At 34.3% G+C, this 23,557-nt stretch overlaps 4 protein-coding genes and 1 non-coding gene across 5 annotated transcripts; 3 read left to right on the forward strand and 2 right to left on the reverse strand.

Moving 5' to 3' along the window:
- Positions 1-1,723: 1,723 nt before the first annotated feature.
- TRNAS-AGA (transfer RNA serine (anticodon AGA)) lies at positions 1,724-1,805 on the reverse strand. Its single transcript has one exon. It is a non-coding gene; the product is annotated as a tRNA-Ser (tRNA).
- Positions 1,806-3,105: 1,300 nt separating this feature from the next.
- Positions 3,106-6,886, forward strand: LOC130798329 (heterodimeric geranylgeranyl pyrophosphate synthase small subunit, chloroplastic-like). Its single transcript, XM_057661269.1, has 2 exons — positions 3,106-3,820; positions 5,869-6,886. The coding sequence occupies exons 1-2, from the start codon at positions 3,428-3,430 to the stop codon at positions 6,517-6,519; spliced, it is 1,044 nt and encodes a 347-aa protein (XP_057517252.1). The 5' UTR covers positions 3,106-3,427; the 3' UTR covers positions 6,520-6,886.
- Positions 6,887-7,841: 955 nt separating this feature from the next.
- LOC130798339 (alpha-amylase-like) lies at positions 7,842-10,627 on the forward strand. Its single transcript, XM_057661280.1, has 4 exons — positions 7,842-7,948; positions 8,702-8,834; positions 9,114-9,922; positions 10,287-10,627. Exons 1-4 carry the CDS (start codon positions 7,868-7,870, stop codon positions 10,539-10,541), a joined length of 1,278 nt encoding a protein of 425 aa, XP_057517263.1. The 5' UTR covers positions 7,842-7,867; the 3' UTR covers positions 10,542-10,627.
- A 509-nt stretch (positions 10,628-11,136) lies between these two features.
- LOC130798349 (F-box/LRR-repeat protein 10) lies at positions 11,137-15,535 on the forward strand. Its single transcript, XM_057661292.1, has 4 exons — positions 11,137-11,754; positions 12,508-12,713; positions 12,932-13,025; positions 13,815-15,535. The coding sequence occupies exons 1-4, from the start codon at positions 11,566-11,568 to the stop codon at positions 15,261-15,263; spliced, it is 1,938 nt and encodes a 645-aa protein (XP_057517275.1). The 5' UTR covers positions 11,137-11,565; the 3' UTR covers positions 15,264-15,535.
- A 3,752-nt stretch (positions 15,536-19,287) lies between these two features.
- On the reverse strand, positions 19,288-23,479 carry LOC130796719 (protein MAIN-LIKE 2-like). Its single transcript, XM_057659092.1, has 3 exons — positions 23,474-23,479; positions 19,382-19,843; positions 19,288-19,299 (listed from the first exon to the last, which is right to left on the reverse strand). The coding sequence occupies exons 1-3, from the start codon at positions 23,477-23,479 to the stop codon at positions 19,288-19,290; spliced, it is 480 nt and encodes a 159-aa protein (XP_057515075.1).
- Positions 23,480-23,557: the final 78 nt, after the last annotated feature.

Raw genomic sequence — 23,557 nt, forward strand, 5'->3', positions numbered from 1 at the left:
ATTGAGTTATTATTTACAAATATCTTAATGTCATGTTTGGAAACGATGATTTTATTTGAAAATTTGTAATTTGCTCAAATTTATTATTTGACAAATAAAAAATTTTCAAATTTAGATTTGGATCAAATTTCACTATTGTTTTTAAACTAATTAAAGTTGAGAATGACTACCCAAACCTTATCATTCTCAAATCCTTCATGAAATTAAATACTTGTTCCCAAACACTACATAAATTAATTTTACAATTTATTAGATTTTTAATAGAAATTTTTAGCAAGTAAATTAAAAAGAGGTATATTCCATGATTCCATCTTTATTTCAAAAATGAAAAGTAATTTTATCTTCACAAATTTTAAAATAAGACAGTTTTACAGTGAGACTATTATTATTGTGCTAGCTAGGGATGCAAACGGGGCGGGGCGCGGCGGAGATTGGAATTCCCATCCCCATCCACATCTGTTAATGCAATACCCATCCCCGTCCCCATCCCCGCGGCGGGTATAATTTCTTTCCCCGTCCCCTCCCCGATGGGTTTGTACCTAAAACCATCCCCGTCCCACCACCCATCTGGGTATCCATCCCCGTCTAATATCCATTTTTCCCAACCCACCACCCGTCAAATCCCCGCTTAATACCCATATGTGCCACATATTTATATTCAATCATTTGGGCCTTAAAACCCATAATACATATCCAAACTCCAAAGTCTCAAACAAACACACATTCAAAGTCTCAAACAAACACATATCCCAAAATTTGTACATTTCTTGAGGCGGGGCGGGGCGGGAATGGGGCGGGTATCACCTAAAACCCATCCCCATCCCCATCCCCATCCCCATCCCATCCCCACGGTGGGTATGAATTTTATACCCGTACCCGCCCCATGACCCATCAAACCGGGACCCATCCCCGCCCCGATGGGGCGATCGGGGCGGGGATGGGGCGGGTCTCCTATTAGACCCGCCCCGCCTGCATCCCTAGTGCTAGCTCAATATACACTTATTATCTAAATTAAAGTGTACTTATAGTCTTAAAATTATCTCTTATAGTTTTAAAGTTATAATTTTTTTTATAGTTTTAAAGTGGATTGAAAAGACAAAAATCAAATAAAGAAACTACTCATATTAGTTTGTTTTCACAACATATATTAAGTGAATTGGGTTTAGCTTTGGTATAGGCTAATAACAAACTATATTTAACTTTCTATGAAATCTAAATTAGTGACGGATTATGGATGAAGGGTATTAACCTGACTATTTAGGATAATACTTACACATTATAAACCTCCTATATAAAATAAGAAAATCAGGTAAAGAAGTTGATTGAGTATTCACCATATAACACAGGTGTATTAAGATTAAGACTTGTAACGTGCAAGTTGTTAGTGACATTATTTAAATTATTTTCTAAATCCGTCCATAATCTCAAATAGCAACATTCTAATAGTTCACCCATGAATATACCAATCAAAATCGTAATTCAAATACTTGTTTTTCAAACTTCTTTTTTACAAACAAACAAACAACAAAGAAGACAAAGCAATAGTAGTTCTCAATTTCTAAGATTAGTCTAAACAAACAGGCATTCAATATGAGTAGAATTGAGAATATCTATGAATTACCTATTCAATTTCTCGATAAAAAGAAAGATAAACATCCACAAAAATTCGTAAACGGCAGGCTTTAGATTTAGCTTCAAAGAAAATTGAAGAATCTAAAAATTTCGTGGACGGCAGGATTCGAACCTGCGCGGGCAGAGCCCACATGATTTCTAGTCATGCCCGATAACCACTCCGGCACGTCCACTTGATGCATAAATTATGATTTGTATGTAATTAGTAATCACTAATCAACAATTCGCCATAACACCCCCATTCATTGCTTCTTGTTCTTCCATAACTGCATCCTTCCCCTTCTCCCATTTTCGTCATCATCATCAGGTATTTGTATATGATTAATTTACAGTTTAAAAGCTTTTGTAAACCCTAATTGTCAGCTTTTTTTGTTTTTTTTTTTCTTGATGAATAAAATTATGTTTTCCATTTTGATTGCAATTCGTATGATGAATCGTTTAGTGAATTACTCTTTTTCTTTGAAGTAAATTGTCAAGATGAATGTGACTTTTGTGTGTTAGATTTCATTGATTTGTATTTGTTGGATGATAAAAGCCCCAAAATCCATTCATCTCTACGCAGAAGTTTTGTGTGGTCCTTTTTTAATTCTGATTTTTTGCGTTTAATGTGTAATAATTTTTAATGAAGATAGTAAATTCCAAAATCAAGTTGTCTGGTATGTATCTTCTGGATGAAAAAACATAAATGTTCATTGTCACTTTTTAATTATCCTTCTCTTCTACCATACACTGGATCTTACATTTACAAAATTTACACTTCCAAATATTGGCTTAAAACATTAAAATGGCTTAAAACATGACTTATTGTGAATGTCAGTACATTAATAGGGAAACACAATAAAATGACCGTAGGACGAATATTATATTAATTTATGTATTTAGATGATGTTGATATTCATATTAATTAGAAGACGCAGAAGTAGGACTAGAAGGAAAACATGTTGGTACGATCCAAAAATTCGAGATTAACAATCGAGTTTGTCCAATGGAGATGGAACTATAGAGCTTGAACATGTGTCTGACATGGAAGATGAGGCAGAATCAAAATTAAATACATTGCGAGTCGATACTCAAGTTGTTGGTCATTCAAATTCTCAAACTCAGTGCAACCAATACTCCTGTTTCTAGGTGATCTTATAGATGTCAATGACATTAAGAAAGCATTTACATTCCAAGTCGATGTTCATGAACAAACTTTTGATAAGAGAGAGTTTCTTGTGTGCTGATAATTCACTTACTGGTGTGATGTTGATGTGCTGATGCTTCTGCAGAGTTCTGCTATTGGGGTTGTTGGATGTGCACTATGCTGCCTTAGGCTATGAAATGTTGCTATGCACTAGTCATAGATTTTATTATTGTTTTAAGAATAATTTGTGAACTAAAGACTTGAAATTTAGGTTTTTTGCGACCTATAATTTTAATATATTTTTTTTGTGGATTACAACTATTAAGTGTCAATGTAAATAACATTCAGAATAAATCATAGAATTTCGACTATTTTCTAAACTAAAATTCCAACCATTAAATTGGTTGGAACACATATTTGACCTGAACGCTAGATATTAATACAATAATGGATGCATTCGCAAAATAAAACATTAAGTTTGTAATTCGAATAGATTAGATATTTTAAAATAAAATGTGTTTAAAGTCAAAATTTTCAAATGATACAAATTGAGACTTTTAATTTTATTTTTTTAATGTCTCTTTGAAACAAGACAGTTTCTCACTCAGTCTTAACTCTTAAGCACTTGCAAAGTTGCGAGTCTAAAATTCCCATCATTTGGCATAGAAAATGGTTTTGCTGTCCTTGACGTCGTCGTTTCATACTCTCAACATCCTAAACCTCCACCACACCTCACCTTATCGTCAATCAAACAACCGCCTCACAAGGGTAATAATCAGATGCTCCTCGCCCTCATCATTCGCCATGACAACAACCCCATCATCCACCGTTGATCATCAATTTGATCTGCGCACATATTGGACGGCCTTGATTGAAGAAATTAATCAGAAACTTGATGAATCAATCCCGGTTTCTTATCCTGAAGTAATTTATGAAGCTATGCGATACACTGCCCTTGATAAAGCCGCTAAGCGTGCCCCACCTGTTATGTGTATCACCGCCTGTGAGCTTTTTGGTGGTCACCGCTCCGCTGCCTTTCCTACTGCCTGTGCCCTTGAAATGGTAATCCCCTTGTTTTAGTAATTTTTGTTTTTGTTTTTGATGGGTTATTTCTTAGTTGATTCGAATTTGATGTAATTTTCAGTTCAAGTAATTTTGGTTGAAGGTATTTGTTGTGTGGTTGATAAATTTCAGGATTGATTTCATGGTTTGTTTTAGCAAATGTTCTTTTTTTTATTTCTTAGTGGAAATTGGATGAGCATTTGTGGTAGTTGTATTTGCAATTGTATAGTTGGGTTATATGGTTAATGAATTTCAAGATTAATTTTATGGTTTAGGCGTTATTTAGTTCACCTTAGGAAAATTAATTAACCACTAAAAATTAGTTTTAATCGGTAAAAATCAGTTGGTATAAGTAAAACAAGTTGCAATAAATAAAAATCAATTTCAATCGGTGAAACTCACTTGTAATTTATAACTAAACATCATGTACAACTAGTATGGAATCAGTAAAAACCAGTTGAACTAAACAAGGCCGTAAATGGGTTTAGTATTATCTGGATATGATAATCATGTAATTGAAGGTGGAATCTGTGGTGAAATTTGGGATAATAATTTATATGGGTGGAAATTTTATCTTCTGCTTGGTTGATAGAGTGCCTTTAAGTTTTGAATCATCCCTGTTATTATATGGTCGGTTTGTATCTGGGATTGACTTTGTCTTCTCATACCATCATCATCATAACCGTTGTATCTTTATGTAGAAACTATGATCATACCCATAATGGCAATGCGGCTTTCTAATATGCATTGCAGTGGATAATAACAAAGAATTTCTCCTAAATCTCTCAAGTTATTTCTTGGTTTAATAGTTTTAGTGTTGTATGGAAATTATATAAGTCACCAAATCTAATTTTAATCATTCAATCTTTTCTTCTCTTTTCTTTTAAATTTTATTATACTATAAAACTTGTCAATGGTGTGAATGTTTTAGATTTTAACTTATTTCATGTTTAATGGGTTTGATATTATTCGGAAATGATGATGAAAAGATTTTATCCTACCATAAGAGTCTAAATTTAGCAACTCAATCCTCCTTATCCTATACATTTTAGTATAGGATTAAAATTAGATATGCCAAGGGTGTGAGTGGTGTTATCTTTCAAATTTATTGGAAAAGACGAACAACTGAATTGAACTAGCAGTGGAAGTTTGGAAGTGAAGATAACTAACAAGCTTGAACTAGGGGCAGAGCTAAGATTTTGGGGGCCTTATTTATTTTTACCATTTCTTTCAAAAAATGGGCCCTTCATTATATCAAAAGATAAAAAATTTTCACTTCAAAAAAGTAATTAGACAAAATGTACTATAACATTATATTCTAAAATTACTTCAAATATAAAAAGTTCACAAACAAATCACTTTAAAAGTGTATGCTCAGAACGGGGTCTAAATAACACCATTTAATATTTGAGCTCTCTTATTTTTTGGGTCATAGGCGGTAAGCTACCCTGATTATGCTAAGAACCGGCCCTGGCTTGAACGAACATAAATAAGTTGTGGAGTAAGGCCTGGTCTAGTATGAGATGGCTACATTCACAACTGAACTTTTATGGGTGAAAATATATCATATGGTTGGTTGATACAGTGCCTTTATAATTTGAGTCATCCCTGTTTATTATATGGTTGATTAATCTCTGGGATAGGCAATGACTTCTCAAACTAGTAAAAATCTATGCCAATGCACCTTTGTACCATTCATGGTAAAGGAGAAGAACAAGGCATTTCTCTTAAAGTGCTCGAGTTATTTCATGATTTATAGGCTTACGGTGGTATTAAATGTTGGGAATAGTGACGGAAATTTTCGTAATGGTCATGCTTGTTTTACTTAATTCACATCTCATTTTTCACAAACTCATTCTTTGCATTACCATTTCAAGAAGTGGAATTAAGTAGTAGTGAAAAGTCATCATTTTTGGTACTTCTATTTTACTTCTTGCTCAATGTGTACAAGGGCTCTTTATCTGTTTTTATCTCATTTAGTTAGATGCTTTATTGGATCAGTATCTGTAATCGGTACTGGTGAATATAACTCGATAAGCTGCAAACAGGTACATGCTGCTTCTTTGATTCATGATGACCTACCGTGCATGGACAATGATCAAGTAAGACGAGGCCATGCAGCTAACCACGTCATATATGGTGAAGACATGGCGATTCTTGCAGGAGATGCACTTTTCCCTCTTGGCTTCAGTCACATCGTCACACATACCCCACGTGAACTGGTCCCTGAGACACGAATCCTGCAGGTCATTGCAGAGATTGCTCGAACTGTAGGGTCCACAGGTATGGCTGCAGGTGAATATTTGGCACTTGAAGGTGGCCCAGAGGTTCTGGACTTCATTCAAGAAAAGAAGTTTGGGGAACTTGCCGAGTGCTCAGCTGTCTGTGGAGGAATATTGGCTGGTGCCAACGATGATGAGATCCAACGACTTAGAAGATATGGTAAATCTGTTGGTATCTTATATCAGGTGGTGGACGATATTTTAAAAGAGAAACAAAAGACCGAAGGAGAGGCGAAAAGGAGGAAGAAGAGCTATGTGAGTGTTTATGGGCTGGAGAAGGCGAAAGAAGTAGCAGAAAATCTACGAGCGCAAGCAAGGAAGGAGTTGGACGGTTTCGAAAAATACGGTGAAAAGGTACTCCCACTCTACAGCTTTGTGGATTATGCAGCAGACAGAGGCTTTAGTGTTGGTGGGTGAAATTTGATGATGTAAAGGCTTCCGTTTTCGTTTATTGTCGTAGAATAGTAAACTAGGATGTAACTGTACGGCGTCCCAAAGAGCTCGTCTAGTTTTTCTTAATACTTTTTGATGTTAACAAAAAGAGAAAAGAGGTCAAGTATGATTCATGAATGTTTGCAAAAGAGGATCCTTCCTTGTATGTAATTAGTATTGAGCAATGTATTTAGCTGCCCAGAACCTTTGCATTTGATATATGCTGTAAAAAAATTACAGACGACCAGTTTAGTAGGTGGTAATAAACGATGGTAGTGAGAATGAAAAATCAGTGTAATTTTGATTGAAAAATCTCTTTGGTATCTTGATGGCCATGCTTGTTCAACTTCAATCATCTTATTTTCTTCATAAAATTCATTCCAATGCATTAAGATAGGAGATGTGGTATTAGGTGGTAATGAAAATTTATAAACAAAAAAACTTTTTTGTGATTAAAGCTTCATTACCATGAGAATGATATGGAATTTTTGATGAAATTTTAAACTATAAATTATTCTCATTACCACCATTTATTACTATTAACCACCATTTATTACTATTAACCAAATGGGCTGAGAGAGTATGTGTTGGCTACTTGGCTTATATATTTTCAATACCAGATTGTTCAATTGGCCAATTTAAACATTTTTTGTTGTCATTTCTCAATAAGGAGTGTTTTGCTCTTCAAGATATGAAGGGAGTAATGTTCAAATGAACTAATTTGAAATATCGTCCACTCAAATTTGACTCGATACTTGAACTGTTCACTTGCGAGAATTTTATTTGAATCTTACTTAATCAGATAACACATAATTTGATTTAAATCCTACATTATTTGACTCAAACAAAATTAATCTACATGTGTTCATGTTGATCTAAACTCAAAATGATTTGAATTTGAACAAACTCGAATCGTACTAACCCAACTTGGTATCGACAAAACAAACTCGAATCAAACCTCGTTGATTAACTGGAAGCAAAATTTATTTTAGATTATTGTTCAAGACAAGTTCAAAAGCACACAATATACTTGCTAATTTTGAAAAATGTACTCAAATAATTCAATGAAATAGTATTACCACATATATACAATCATACAAATGTGATGTATAACTATAAAGATCTTGTAAGACCAATTATGAGACATATACAATTTTTCGAATCAATCATTTTAAACCCAAATTTTATGTTGGTAGTACATATGAACACATGAAACTAATTCATGTTTGGCCCCGCCAATAATGGCCCATGCACTATATATATGACCTCTTTCACCGTATTCTACTTCAAATTACAATTGTTTATATTTCAAATTGAGTGAAGATAAAAGATTATGAATCTTATTACTCTTTGCTGCCTCTATCTCTTACACTCTCTTCTCTTCACTACTGGTACTGCTACTTTATTGTTTCAGGTTAGTACTTTAATTTATCACTAATTGCCTTATGGTTATGAATTTTTCTGATCTTTTAGAATTAGGGTTCTGACATTGTCGTTTTTGTTTGTTGATGATGCATGGATATATATGTAGCTAGTTTGTTGATTAATGCTTGTATATATAATTGTATTTCTACTATTTCCACTCTACTAGTACAATTGAGTCGAGTGTAGATAAGTACATATTGTACTTAGCGGCGGAACTAGAACAAAATTTTTTTTCTATAGAATTGAGATTAAAAAATAGGATATAAGATTAAATCTATTAACTTTTTTTGTTATTATAACACTAGTTTTAGCTTTTAAAGCTAACCATTTTTACTTAAAAAAAGTTTGGACGACCTAATTTTTCTCATCGATTGCATCAAACAACATTTTTTTTCATTATCTCAATGACAACTTATTATCCGTGTCTATACTTTCACCTAAGCATAATATGATAGTTAAATGCTTGCAGTTTTATCCTTAACATGTGAAAACTTGATTAATACACAAGCTTATTGGCTATTTCATATCTTAGGGTGAAATCTCGTTAAATTTTATTTGTAATTTAATGAGTACCTTAATTATATAATCCATTATTTTCAAAGATAATAGTAATATAAATTTTTAATCCTTTTAAGCATGTCAGTCATAAAATTTTGGCTTTCAGACTGTAAATCAAAAAGAAGTGAGTCACTTCTGTGTAATTTGCTAACTCTAATTAATTTTTAATTGTTTATATAATTAGGGATTTAACTGGGAATCATGCAACAAACAAGGTGGATCGTATAATTCACTCAAAAACTCCATAGATGATTTAGCTAAAGCAGGTGTTACACATATTTGGCTTCCTCCACCGTCTCACTCTGTTTCTCCTCAAGGTATACATAACTATATTTCATCATCATCATCATCTACCCAGGCTTTCCGGGTAGTTGCAGGATTGCACGCTCTTTGAAGATTTTTCTTGCGCCAAAGGACTTCTTGACCACACTCTTCTTTATGGGTATGAGTTGTCGTCCACTTTCCCTCCCAAGACTTTGATCATAGTCTTCCTATAAGCGGAATACACTTGTATGATGATGATAACTATATATACTAACATAAATCATAATATTATAACTGTTTCTATCATAATTAATTTTCTTGTTGATAACTAGGATATTTACCAGGAAGATTATATGATCTTGATGCATCCAAGTATGGAAATAAGGCTGAATTAAAGAACTTGATCAACACCTTCCATCAAAAAGGAATCAAGTGTCTTGCTGACATAGTCATCAATCACAGATGTGCTGATAAAAAAGATGGTAGAGGAATCTGGTGCATTTTTGAAGGTGGTACTTCTGATGATCGTTTAGATTGGGGTCCATGGGCTATTTGTAGGGATGACACGCAATATTCAGATGGTAGTGGCAATCTAGACACTGGGGCCAGCTATGGTGCTGCCCCAGATATCGACCATCTTAACCCAAGAGTTCAAAAAGAGTTAATTGATTGGATGAACTGGCTTAAGTCCGAAATCGGGTTCGATGGGTGGAGATTTGATTTTGTGAAGGGATACGCACCAAGCATTACTAAGATTTATATGGAGAAAACTAGGCCTGATTTTGCAGTTGGAGAACTTTGGGATTCAATTACTTATGACCCAGATGGTAAACCTGATTATAATCAAGATGGGCCTAGAAATGAATTAGCTGGATGGATTCAAAATGCAGGGGGTGGTGTTGTTTCTGCATTTGATTTCACAACAAAAGGTGTTCTTCAAGCAGCTGTTGAAGGAGAATGGTGGAGAATGAAAGATGCCAATGGAAGACCAAGTGGTTTGATTGGGATTATGCCTAAAAATGCAGTGACTTTTATTGATAATCATGACACTGGCTCTACACAAAAATTATGGCCTTTTCCATCTGATAAGGTCATGCTTGGATATGCTTATATCTTAACACATCCTGGAATTCCATCTATTGTAAGTACTTCGACTTCTGATAAGGATATGGTGTGTTGTCATCTAATCCTCCCCAGACCCTGATCATAAATAGTGGGTATGTATTGGGATGGTTTATCTCACGTCAACAAATTAAAGATGATGTGCATGCTTAATAAGTTATTGGAGCCTTCTTCCCATTGCCATATGATTTTGGGATGATATATATCTCCTTGGTTTATGAAGTGTGTACTTAGTGTTTTCCCCGACAATATGCTGACATTCAAAATAAGTCCAGCCTAATTTAACAGTATGATGATGAATCGATGATGACTTTTATGTGATATTTTTGCGTTGTGATCTAATCTAAAATGAGTTTAAATTGATGTATGTTTTACTTGTGCAGTTTTATGATCATTTCATTGAATGGGGATTGAAAGAAGAAATCATTAAACTGAGTAGTATCAGGGTGAGGAATGGGATAAGTGAATCAAGCAGTGTAAATATAATGGCTTCAGATGCAGATTTATATGTAGCCATGATTGATGAAAGTGTTATTGTTAAGACAGGTTCAAGATATGAAGTTGGCAATCTCATTCCTGCAAACTTTGAAGTAGCTATTTCTGGCAAAGACTTTTGTGTTTGGGAGAAGCAAGGCTAAGAAATAAGATATGCATATTCTTCTATTTCTATGTTGAGAACAAAATTATTTTACTTGTATTTGGGAGAAGCAAGGTTAAGTGATGCATATGCATTACATCTTGAAGTACATGATATACTTTGTTACATTATGCTCACAATTTGTATCTCATGTTACTTCTAATATGTTGTATTTTCAAATTTTATTTCATTAAATATGGAAACAATGTGAATTTATTTTGTATGTTGCTCAATTGTCCTTTTATTTGAACTAGATGTGGGTATCGGGTATTTTCATATTATTGTTTGAATTACAACTTAAATGTTCTGAAACAATCACATTATGTCATTTTTAGACTTTGCGATTGATTTTTGATTAAATGGCGAAAACTAAGTTAGATCCTAAAACTAGACCACTTTATTTACCCAATTAAATAATAAACCTATAACAAATTTAATAGGACAAACGGTACTCTATTAAAAAGAGTCAGCAAGTCTTGTATAAGATCGTCTCACGATGAGGTGAGTCCACAACCTATTTAATAATTTTTTTAAAAAAATAATTAAATAAATTAAAATGTAATTAAACATGACATACTTGATAACTTTTTTATTGTTTTAAATTAAATATTCCGTCTCACAATTAGACGCCTATCTCCAAAGATTAGACCCTTGTTAAACTAATCCACAAGTGCAAGTGTGTTAGTGTGCAAGATTAGTTAATGTTAAGATGAACGCTATCAACCAACAAATGAAATTTAGGGCAAATTAAGTCAGATAAGGCACATGCTCGGTTTCTTGATCCAATAACAAAACTTTTGCCGCAATTTATTATCCAGATTCCAAACCCAATTACCCAAACAACTGAATCAAGATTTATTTTCCAACCCATTTTAAAATTTTCTATGTCTTCACCTTTCGATTTCCAAATCTGCAATCGATCCCATCTTTTTTCTTCAATTCTTGTCTGTAAATTGCTGTTAATCATTAAAATTTCCAACCTTTGAGAGATCCCACTGGAAAATTTTCCGCAAAAGTGAAAGAAAATGGAGAGAATAGAAGGAGATCAAGGTGAAGAAGAAAAAATGGGGTTGGAACATTTGCCTTCAGCTTTGCTTGCAACTATAATTGCCAAGTTAGATATGGCTTCAATTTGCTCTGTTGCTTCAACTTGCCGAACTTTCAAATCTTGTGCCTCTCATATCCTTACTTTCCTCCCTACTGTTCACCTTATGGTAAAGTCTCAAAGTTTATTTATTTATTTATTTGCTCATTTGTGTTAGGTTTTGGGGTTGGATTTGAAGGGTTTTCTAGTGGGGGTTTTTTATGAGAAATTTGAAGTAAAGTTTTGTCTTTTGAATGAATTTGGGAGTTTTATTGTTGGATTTGATGAGATTAATTATTATGTTTGTGGGTTTTTTCTATTGGAATTTGAAAGTGTTTAGATTTGATTGGCCTGTTTAAATGAAAGGTGGAATCTTTTGTAATTCAAGGAAAAGTGTACTACTTTGCTTGCTTGAATAGAAAATTTTTGGTTTGATGAGATTTTGGGCTAGTTAATCTTGCAATTGATTCTATTCTATAGGGATTTGAGGATGGTTATACTTGATTGGTCAATGAAATGAAAATTAAAGATTTTTGAAATTTAGGGAAATTATGGCACTTTGCTTGAAAAATTTGAAGAAATGTTGGATTTGATGAGATTTAGGGTTAAATTATCCTGCATTTGTTTGTATTTTGTGAAATTTTGGAATTATTAGTTTGATTAGGTGAAATGTAGAATCTTACAAGTGATATTTGTACCAATGATGCCATTTTGTTAATCATGAAAGGGTGTTAATTGTTATCATTTGATGGAGCTTGTTAATTAAGGAATCTTATGAATTATTTTTTAGGAAAAATAGTGGGATAAAATGTAGTGAATAGTATGTGATGTACTTTCAATGGGTTGTATGAATCGTGGACTCAAAAGAACAATTCGATTTCAGGATATTGCTCCATCAATGGATTTGTTAGTTCCCCTTTTACCACCAAACCCTTATCTCACTAGCTTGAAGATTGATTGTTGTCGGCTTGACGATTCTGCAATTAACAACCTCATTCGGCCTTCATTACAAGAGCTTTTTCTACATAATTGTGGTGATTTTAGTGGTAGATTGCTCTCTGAGATCGGTACACAATGTTGTGATTTAAGGTATGATTTCTTCCTTTTGTTTGTAATCAGCTGATAATGCTTCTATTGATTAAAGTGATGATTTATATGATACTATTTGTTTTTAGATCTGAGGAAGGTTATGTGATTGCAATGCCTGATGGGTTTTGATTTTCCGAGTGTTGTGAAATGTTTAGTTGCTGTTTTTTCACCTTTTCGGTGATGTTGTCATCTCTGTTTTCTTGCTTTTCCCCCTTCAGGTCTCTTTACCTAGGTTCTGTGGGTGAGAAAAGGGGTCGTGCAATTCATATTTCTGATCTGGAGGAGTTACTCAGAGGTTGCATTGAACTGGAAGTAAGATCCAACAGCCAAATTAAATTTCTAATAACCTAGATAAACTTGAAAACGGAAACCATGTGCAGTTAAAAGGAGAATTTCGAAAACTAAGAAAATTCCCAACTCTATTCTGCAATTATTTACCATTGATTGTGAGGATAACCTTTTTTTACTTGATTAATCATGTGATATGTTCTTAACAGTTTGTCTGACATGTCTTTTTTTGAATCTGTAGTTTTTGATTTTGTGATTGACATCGACACTAAGAAATCGTACAATCTTAAACAATCTAGCTTGATAAACAAGAACAACTGTTATAATGTTTTTCTTTTTAAGTCTTTGTTGATATTTTGTGCTTTTTTGAGCGATGTGTATATTAAATCTAGGTGATTAAATACGCTTAAAGAAGTATGTGTAAAAGAATTATTTTCTCTTATATCTTTCCTTGCAGATTCCTAATCTTGCGATAGTTTTAGTGGCTTCTACTTCCATAAATGCAACTCTGGTCGTGCATTTATGTTAAGATTGATTTGGGTGTTAGTTTTAGAGCTTCCTTAAAAGCATACTATTGTTGCATTGTATGTTTATAGCCTTACAATTTTGTGTTTGTTCGTGCAATGTTTAGGCTTTAGTTGTACAATTGTTAACCTTTGGCCTGAATTGGGTTGCTTACTTTTACCATATTTTAAGATTTTAAAAGAACTAAACTTGTAATTAATTGGATTGTACATGTCGATAGCCTTTTATTGATGTTATGCAAAGCTTGATTGATTAAGGATCATCTAATTTGTCTTTCCATGCTTGTAGACACTAAATCTGATGTTTGATGTTTCGATATTTCTTCGGCATAATTTTGCCCGTGCGTGGACTTTGGCGTCTACAAATTTAACTTCCCTAGAAATCGGCTACATCTCATCGGTCATGGTAACAGAATTGCTTAGCCCGACTCCCGGGCCTACTCAGTTCCTGCAGCAAGAACAGCCACCTGTACTGCCAAATCTTCAGAAGCTATCCCTTTCTGTAGATTATATTACCGACACTATGATCAACACAATATCCCAGAATCTCACATCATTGATTCATTTAGATCTTCGTGATGCTCCTATCATCGAGCCAAGGGTAACCTTCGATCTTACAAACAATGGCCTTCAACATATTAACCAACACGGAAAGTTGAAACATCTTTCATTGGTTCGTAGCCAAGAGTTCCTCATAACTTATTTTCGCCGAATCAATGATCTGGGTATCCTCCTTATGGCCGACAAATGTGCAAGTATGGAAAGTATTTGTCTTGGTGGCTTTTGCCGGGTTACAGATACGGGTTTTCGGGCTATTTTGCATGCGTGCACAAACCTGTACAAAATCAAAATATCGCATGGCACCCAACTAACAGATCTTGTTTTTCATGACATCTCAGCTACCCCATTGTCATTAACTCATGTCGGGTTGAGATGGTGTAATCTCTTGACAAATTTTGCAATTTCACATTTGGCCTCAAATTTGGATCTTACGGTTCTTGACCTTCGAGATTGCCGAAGCCTTGGTGATGAAGCGCTGTTAGCAATCAGCAGTCTTCCTAAACTAAAGTCATTACTTGTTGATGGATCAGATATAACTGATGCAGGAATTTTACATCTGAGGGAAAGAGCCGCTAGCTCGCTCGTCTCCCTTTCTGTTAGAGGCTGCAAGAGACTTACTGATAAATGCATCACAGCCCTGTTCGGTGGCAGTTCAAATCCCGTGTTGCAAGAATTGGATTTGTCAAATCTCCCTAATCTCAGTGATAATGGCGTTCTACTGCTGGCTAAAAGCCGGGTTCCAATCTGTGAGTTCCGAATGAGGCAATGCCCTCTCATAGGTGACACTTCCGTCATGGCATTGGCCTCGATGCAGGTAGATGATGACAAATGGCACGGAAATTGCCTTCGTTTGCTGGATCTCTATAACTGTGGGCGCATAACAGCTCTTTCTTTCCGCTGGCTTAAGAAACCGTACTTTCCGAGGTTAAAATGGTTGGGAGTGACAGGAAGTGTAAACAGAGACATGGTCGATGCATTAGCTCGAAGTAGACCTTATCTACATGTTGCTGGTCGTGGTGAGGAGCTAGGAACCGACCAATGGGACCATGGAGATGGATTTTACATCCATGACTATGAAGAAACGGACGAACTCGAACAATTTATCATGGAAGACGATGATGAAATCAGCGATGAAGAGATGGCAGAAGCTGAAGATAATGAAGAATTCGAAGAATAACAAACTGCGAGGTATAAGCTCTTTGCAAACATCGTCTTTGTTATATTGTACTGTTGTACTTTTAGTCCGATTTTGATCAAATTTCTTCCGTTGCTTTTATTTATTTTTGCGAGAGTGGTTTATCGTTGTCTAGTATTTGATTATTGGCCGTTCGTGAACTGATTGCTACTAGTTGTGTCGAAATTGTAACATGCTGATTAATTTATGTACTGAAAAATAAACAAATGGAACTGTAATTCTAATTTTACTCGTGCAACAGTTTTGCTCCTGAATTCATTTCCAGCTAAGTAAGTAAGTTCATGTCGTATAAAACTGATAATTGGCTTGGTTGTAAACACCCAAGCCGGAAGCATCTGATTAGCATCCCATGTACGGGTTGGTTTGTGTTGGGACTTGGGATGTACTCGATTAGCTAAATTGTAGCCCCAATCGGGCGTTCGACCTTAAATGTTTTTTTTGTTTGAAAAATTGAGTCTGCTACGCAGATCTTGTTGCATTTTCAAGATTTTTGACTCTATATTACATCAATACTTCATCCTTATGACCTTGTTCATCTTAAACCTCCCACTGTCTATAGTTCCTCGGTTCTTTGTTTAGCTAGTGTGTCTATTTGGATCTATCTTGAGACTTAGGGATTCTTTGACTGCATTCGCTTTTATGGGTATGGGCTGCCATCTTTCTTCTCTCCTCAGACCTTGCTCAGTCTCTATGAGCGGAATGCACCGGGAATGATTATGATGATGATGAAAGTTTAGGTGATGGGTTCGTTTTCAAATGAGCAAATGATATTCCTTGATTTTAGATTAAATGGATTATCGTAAAATGTGTTATTAACTATGTAAACTTATATTGAAGATTGCAAACGATTTTGCTATCTAGAGTCAATTGATAAAGTCTTTGTTATTATTACTACGTAGAATTAGGTTTATCCAATAATTCAAACCCCAAACATTTTTGGTGGAAACTACTTAATGATAATGAAATAATGAAATATCGGGTTGTTGTTTGGCTGATTTTGTATATGCCTAGTTAATCACAAATTCCAAATTTGCCTTATGTAATTAACATTTTTTACATGAAATTTAAATTTTAAAATTCTAAAAATAACTTATGTGATTAATGTTTTGTACATAAAATTCCAATTTACTGCCAATATCCCAAGTACGAGTGAGATCAAGTTTTGTTGAAAAGCGAATGAGGATTGGGTCAAGAGAATTTTACTACTTAGCCCATGGGCCGCAGCGTCAAAGATAGGTCATTGAGGATTGGGTTTGGGACCTTTGGGCTTTCTGCAATGGTACAGATTTTAAGGCCCAACCCAATTAGCAGTTAATAATAGCTGACTTAAATAGTTGGCTTAGCAATTGACATCCAACAAATCAACTTGAGAATTTTGGGTTAGTCTATTATATTAGTTGAACGCCCTCCTTTTACTCCTGTGGCATTGGCTCGATTCTTATCATCTATTACATGAATTAATTGGATTAATTTCCTCCTTCGTTGCCTACACAGATTTCTAAGCTACATCCAAATAAGAGAAATAGTCAACGAATTAGCCAACACTAGCAACTAAAGCTTTTTAATACCACACAAACAACCAAAAGAAAAAATTTACTGGCTGGAATGACACTATCGAGACTTTAATATGAGTTTTTTAAGATGAGACTTTAAAGATAAAAATGTTTTATCTCTTGTTTGTTATGTTAGGGACTTAAAAGTATGAGATGAAAATGAGAGTCTCATCACAAATACTATCCTCCCCCAAGACTTTAATATTAGGGATTTTCTTAATTTTTATTATTCCCTTTAAACAAACAAAAATTTTGACTTTTTTTAAGTATAAAATCCCATTTTCTCCCTTAAATCGCATGTGCCAAACACCTCCGTTACGTTGGTGGATGAAATTTACTGCAAGAAATTGGAATGGGAATGAGAATAGGAATGGGAATGTGAGTGAATTTGGGTTATCATCTTTACGTCATATAAGGAAAATTTGAAAAAAATAATATTATTTAACAACTTTATTCAAAAAATAAGCTTCGTTCAAACTTTATTCTCAAAATAAGCGTCCTTGCCGCCAAACTTAGGCTTGGTGTGTACTCGCACTTACTAACAGCGAAATGAAAAAAATGGTCAAAAATTTAGTCAAGAGATATGTCGCTGTTAATAACAGCGACCTAATGTTTGACTGGTCAAACATAATGTCGCTGTTACTAACAGCGACATATTCCTTGACCTGGTTTGACTTTTGTTTATCTTTTTGTATGATTTAAACTAATCGTTGTAAAATTGAAAAATAGTCGTTATGAAGTTGAAAATAGCCGTTGTTATTATATTGTATAAATAACTATACAGATTGGAGCGACGTCGATCCTGGCCGTGATTTTTTGTTTGTCCTTTCTACTTGGGTTGCTCCGAAGGGTACCAAATCGCTTGAAAAAGAAAAACAAGAGCTTAAAGATGAGGTATTGAATCTCATGAGACAAATAGATGACATGGAACATAGGAAAGAAGAGACTGAAAGAATTATAAGAAAGTTGAAGAAGCAATATTAGTTAACGGCGGTGATTTAACTTAACGAATGAACTATGTAATTTGATATGGATTCGTTGAACATGAATGAAATTGTGTTGAGTTTTTTAGAGCACTTTCCCTATTTGAATATGATTGTCTGTTTGTTTTTGATTAAATTCATACTGCATTCTTGGCGGAATGATTCATCGCCGAAAACTCTGAGTACTTAACATCATTTCATTCATAATAAACGTGTGATAATATGATAAAAATATATACATCTACATATATATTACAAATTATACACAAAAGTCCAAATATTGCAAATATTAATATGTACAAATGTTCAATATATACAAAATGTCACTAATGTTCAATATATACAAACAGTATACTAATTCTAATCCTCCTCCTGTACCTTGTCTAACTGTGACGGTTTACGACGCCTCCTACGATAGTAAGAGGCCGTCGCATGACGCTCGGGTAGGGGAGGTGATTGATACTGTGATGATCCAGCACCCTGTGAGGACCCGACACCATAGTCAGGGCATGTTAAGTCTACCTCCTCAAGATGAACGTCGGCATGATAAAGAGATGACCCCTGCTCATCCATAGTGGTGTCGGGCACAGCGACTTCTGGTATGAAGTGTTGAAACTGTGTCCCTAGGAGTATGCCTTGGGCAATCTCCCGTACAGGCTCCTCTTGGGTGGAGCTGATGACAGATGCAATGCCCTGTGCCTGCATTAAGACTGGAGTATTAATGAAATGTATAACATGTAAGTTCTATGGATAATAATCAACGTTGAAGAATACTTACAAAGTGTGTCATCGTCGGTGTTGCGGGAACGTACTGGGCTGCCGCGATGATACCTCGTGGTGTCATCCATCGACGAGTGATGGAGAGGAACCACGACATGTAATTCACCGAAGTAGGTGCGCCTACAGCCTCGATCGGCGCACCTTGGGCCAGCAGCTCCAGCCTGTGATCCTAACGAGCTATATGGCGCCAGTTGATGTCCAACCAGTTTTTGGGCTCCTGACCTTGCGTGAGCTGTGATGGAGATCCGCCACTGTGTCACAAGGCGGCGGGATGCCCTGTACCATCCCAAATTGGCGCAATACACGCTCAGGGAGATGCAATTCGACTATGTCGAAGCATATCAAAGGTACAGAGGCTCTCCACGCCCCTGACAAGATCCCTGAGTGCTGAGGCAATGCAGCGTATGCCTCAGTGAGGTAAGGGTCCCATCGAAACTACACGTGAAAATGTAATTAATAAATTACGCAATATGATAGTTACAAGACAAGTTGTAGTGAAGTTTTTACCTGGTCAGCTCGAAGTAGATCGAGTTGATCGCGGTAGAACCCCATGCCTAATCCTGTGTGGGTCCTTGTACGTCTATCAAAGGACCACCGCGATCCATGCGGAACATGTTGGGGTGAAAGAATTGGTGGCGCAAATGCACCATGTCCCATAATCCTCATCGGTTGCCCAATGAGAATGTGCTCTCACGCCCAAAACTATGAATTACAAATATAAGTAAGTAAACGACTCTTAAAAACAAATTAAGAGAAAAGCGTTAACATGTAAAGTTAGTATTACCTGAAGAATAATCAGGGGCCCAGCGATCTCCTTCACATTCTTCCGTGAAGCTTTACATAGTCTTCTGTACAGATAAGCTAGGGCTGCGGAGCCCCAACTATAACCGGAGATGACCTCCCATGGCGCATCAAGCAACGTCAAGTACAAAAGCAGTACCCTGTTGCCAGTCTTGTCGGAGAACAAGACAGTACCAATCAGAGATGAGAGATATGCCTCAACGGTAGCCTTATCCGCACCTTCAGGGAGGTGCGAGAAGTTTTGTGCAAGCCATGTTACGCGCAACGCACTCCCTTTGGCTACCTCTGCGAAAGGTCGGACTCCAAATAATCTATGGACTTTATCTTGCCAACTTTCGATTTGGCGTCCAACGGTGCAGACGGCATGTCCCTCGATGGGAAGCCGTGTAAGCACAGCTACGTCAAGTAAAGTGACAGTAGCCTCACTTGGTGTACTAATAGCGACCTAATGTTTGACTCTGCTCCGTGGGCCATTGACGCACGGATCATCCCCTACCTTCAGCGAGCGAGGTTGTACGACTTCCACCTCATTGCTTATGGGAGAGTCGATCGGGCGCTAGTCACGGCTTTAGTCGAGCGGTGGCGCCAAGAGACACATACCTTCCACCTACCTCTAGGTGAGGCTATTGTTTGTATATATTGAACATTAGTGACATTTTGTATATATTGAACATTTGTACATATTCAAATTTGTAACATTTGGAATTTTGTGTATAATTTGTAATATATATGTAGATGTATATATTTTTATCCTATTATCACACGTTTATTATGAATGAAATAATGTTAAGTACTCGGAGTTCTCGGCGATGAATCATACCGCCAAGAATGCAGTATGAATTTAATCAAAAACAAATAGACAATCATATTCAAATAGGGAAAATGCTCTCGAAAATCCAACACAATTTCATTCATGTTCAACGAATCCATATCAAATTACATAGTTCATTCGTTGAGTTAAACCACCGCCGTTAACTAATATTGCTTCTTCAACTTTCTCATAATTCTTTCAGTCTCTTCTTTCCTATGTTCCATATCATCTATTTGTCTCTTGAGATTCAATACCTCATCTTTAAGCTCTTATTTTTCTTTTTCAAGCGATTTGGTACCCTTCGGAGCAACCCACCTAAAGTACGTGCATTCGAATCCTTCATTCAAGTAGAAAGGAGAAGCAACAAAATCACGGCCAGGATCGACGTCGCTCCAATCCGTACAGTTATTTATAGAACATAATAACAACGGTTATTTTCAACTTAATAACGACTAATTTTCAATTTTACAATGGTTAGTTTAAATCATACAAAAAGATCAACAAAAGTCAAACCAGGTTAAGGAATATGTCGCTGTTAGTAACAGGGATATTATGTTTGACCAGTCAAACATTAGGTCACTGTTATTAACAGCGACATATCTCTTGACTAAATTTTTGACTATTTTTTTCATTTCGTATTTTGTAAGTGCGAGTACACACCAAGCCTAGGTTTGGAGGCAAGGACGCTTATTTTGGGAATAAAATTTGAACGAAGCATGTTTTTTGAATAAAGTTGTTAAATAATCTTATTTTTTTCAAATTTTTAAAGAAATATACTTTTGATTACTAATTAGGATTTTTGGACCTTATTAAATGAAAATATTTTAGAATAAAATCGAAACAAAAGGAGTTTTTGCCTTTTGGCATTTGAGGGAATAAAAGCCATATATGATATGAGGCTAGAAAGAAAATTATTCTATCTTTTTGTAAAACAAATGTCTAGTTTTTTTTATTCAATAAGCTTGTCTCAAAATACAAAAATTTTGGTTGTATTTTGATAAAAATTGTGTAATCTTTTTAGTCAAAGTATAATCAAAAAAGTAAAACGAAGAAAATAATAAATTGATTAAATTCAAATTTCTAAAATATATCTAAAGCCTTGTCAAAACACTTAATAGTATGTCTAATACTTTAAGTTACTTTTCTCATTAATATATTTACTGTCTATTAAAAAAAAATAGACTATTTGTTATCAACATTCAAAATCTTGCTTTCAATAATTTAGTTTATTTTTGTGTATTGCTTTCACTCACTTTTACTACTCGATCAAACCCAAAGTTTTGATTAGTTTATAAACCCTTATCTCATTATTTGCTGACGGTGGGGATTACACGTTGTGAAAGTTACAAGTTGGAAGGATATTTAAAATTCTTCTTTATTTTGGTGAAAATAAAAAATAATAATATTTGTATTTGACTGGTATACAATAATAAGAATGTATGTACTTGGACAATAACTCCCTTGGTTATGGGATTTATTGGATAACTAAAAACCTAAAAGATAATAAGTCATTTTCTGATGATCTCGTCACGTAAAATTATCTTTCTCAAAATCAATACAACCAAAATATATAAAATAAAAGACAAGTTGTATTAATTAATAAGAATAATACCACATGTGCTTCATTTGTGTTATATCTTAAGACAAGTATTTTAAGGTCAATTTTATTATTTTTTTATTTTTTTTTATTATAGGGTAGGTTGTGGGAAGAGAACAGGCGAGAATCAAATTTATAATGTTATCTACTTACCGATTTTTAAGGCCATAATTATTTAGATATTAAGATTGATCTTTTTTCTTTTAGAAATACAAAAATAAAGATTGTATTATTATATAATGATTTTGTTAATTTATTTACATATCTTTTTTGTACAATATTTTTATGTAAATTTTTAAAGAATGCAAAAAAAATGGTGGTGCAATTAAAAATAATATTTTATAGTTCTACGTTTAGGATAAAGTTGACATCGTCATCAATGATTCAATCTTTCTAAAAGTAAAGATCACAATTTGAATTTGATTCATGCTATATATTTTATTGATTGTGGACAGCAAAAGTCTCTTTGCCCATAAGCAACTACTTCTAATAAGGAAGAGAATTGGGAGAAAATAGTATGATGAGAGAAGTGGGAACACATGGTGCATATCATGGATCATGCCGATTTTGCACTCACTACATTTTTGTTCGGAGGGAATAAATATTTTAAAACAATTTTCCTAATTTAAGGGTCGGTAATAAAATTAATATACTATATAAAATTAATTTTATTCTTATTAATGAATTTCTTGATAATAGCTGAGTTAAAATTACTATATAAAATTTCTTATTATAAGTATAATTTCGCCTTATCCTTAATTCTCATCCTCAAGGATATATACGAGTATATGACCTTTAAAGGTTGGATTGGTCACTTGAAGTGGTAATAGCCTAATAGGCTTAGTTGAATTCTTCATCTTATTGAATTAAAAAAGGATATAGCTTGGTAATAACTTATTATACTTGTAACATTGATATGGCCTATGGGTAGTGTTTTGTTTGGGTTTTAAATAAATTAACAAGTTAGAGTAAGACATTGTTACTTATCATTTTCTATGTTAAGATTGATGTTTTAACATTTATTAAATTAGTATGATTTCATAATAGTGAATCATGAGTTAAATCATGGGTTAGTTTAATGGTTTAATGATTTTATTTTTACAATTTGTAATAAAGATTTGATTTTCACCACTTATAGAAGGAATACATTCCCTTAACATTCCTTTTAATTCACCGGTCAAAATTCGCAGCAAAAATAAATGACATATAAGATCTCACACCTAATCAAATAATAAAATCTAGACTAAACTTCCTTTATATATTAAATTATATGTCCTTCTGAAAAATCTTTATTTAACTTGAATGTGAGTTTTTTATGCTTTGTCAGAGTTACAATGACTTTCTATTACTTTTTCTCTCTTTCCATCCATCCAACCACGCCTTAGTCTATACATTATACTAAAGCAAAATATGGATGATATAAGCAAATTCAAAAAGTGACGAATTGTCAACTTTTCAAGAGATGTATTCCCTCCGTTTATCAAAGGTGATTTATTATTTGCTAATAAAGTATTTGGGAAATATGTGACTTATTATTATATTAGCTTTCATTAAATTGTTTAATGGGAAGTATGTGACTTTTCATTGTTCAATACGCAATAATAATTTTGCTAGCTTTCGTTTTGGAAACCAAAAAAATATGTTCTCTGTGATAATAATTTGCTAACTTTCATTTTGGAAACAAAAAATAATAATTTGCACTTACAAACTTATATTGATCAATAAATTTTTTTTTTATTTTGAAAAAGAAG

Source organism: Amaranthus tricolor, chromosome 1, assembly GCF_026212465.1.
Source record: "Amaranthus tricolor cultivar Red isolate AtriRed21 chromosome 1, ASM2621246v1, whole genome shotgun sequence".
Classification (NCBI taxonomy): Eukaryota; Viridiplantae; Streptophyta; class Magnoliopsida; order Caryophyllales; family Amaranthaceae; genus Amaranthus; species Amaranthus tricolor.

Bases quoted from the DNA above. Each gene is read 5' to 3' on its own strand.
- LOC130798329 (XM_057661269.1), top strand. From the start codon at position 3,428: ATGGTTTTGCTGTCCTTGACGTCGTCGTTTCATACTCTCAACATCCTA. The intron at 3,821-5,868 runs GTAATCCCCTTG...AGCTGCAAACAG, and splicing joins CTGCCTGTGCCCTTGAAATG to GTACATGCTGCTTCTTTGAT.
- LOC130798339 (XM_057661280.1), top strand. From the start codon at position 7,868: ATGAATCTTATTACTCTTTGCTGCCTCTATCTCTTACACTCTCTTCTC. The intron at 7,949-8,701 runs GTTAGTACTTTA...TTATATAATTAG, and splicing joins CTGCTACTTTATTGTTTCAG to GGATTTAACTGGGAATCATG. The intron at 9,923-10,286 runs GTAAGTACTTCG...TTACTTGTGCAG, and splicing joins ATCCTGGAATTCCATCTATT to TTTTATGATCATTTCATTGA.
- LOC130798349 (XM_057661292.1), top strand. From the start codon at position 11,566: ATGGAGAGAATAGAAGGAGATCAAGGTGAAGAAGAAAAAATGGGGTTG. The intron at 11,755-12,507 runs GTAAAGTCTCAA...ATTCGATTTCAG, and splicing joins TCCCTACTGTTCACCTTATG to GATATTGCTCCATCAATGGA. The intron at 13,026-13,814 runs GTAAGATCCAAC...CCATGCTTGTAG, and splicing joins GAGGTTGCATTGAACTGGAA to ACACTAAATCTGATGTTTGA.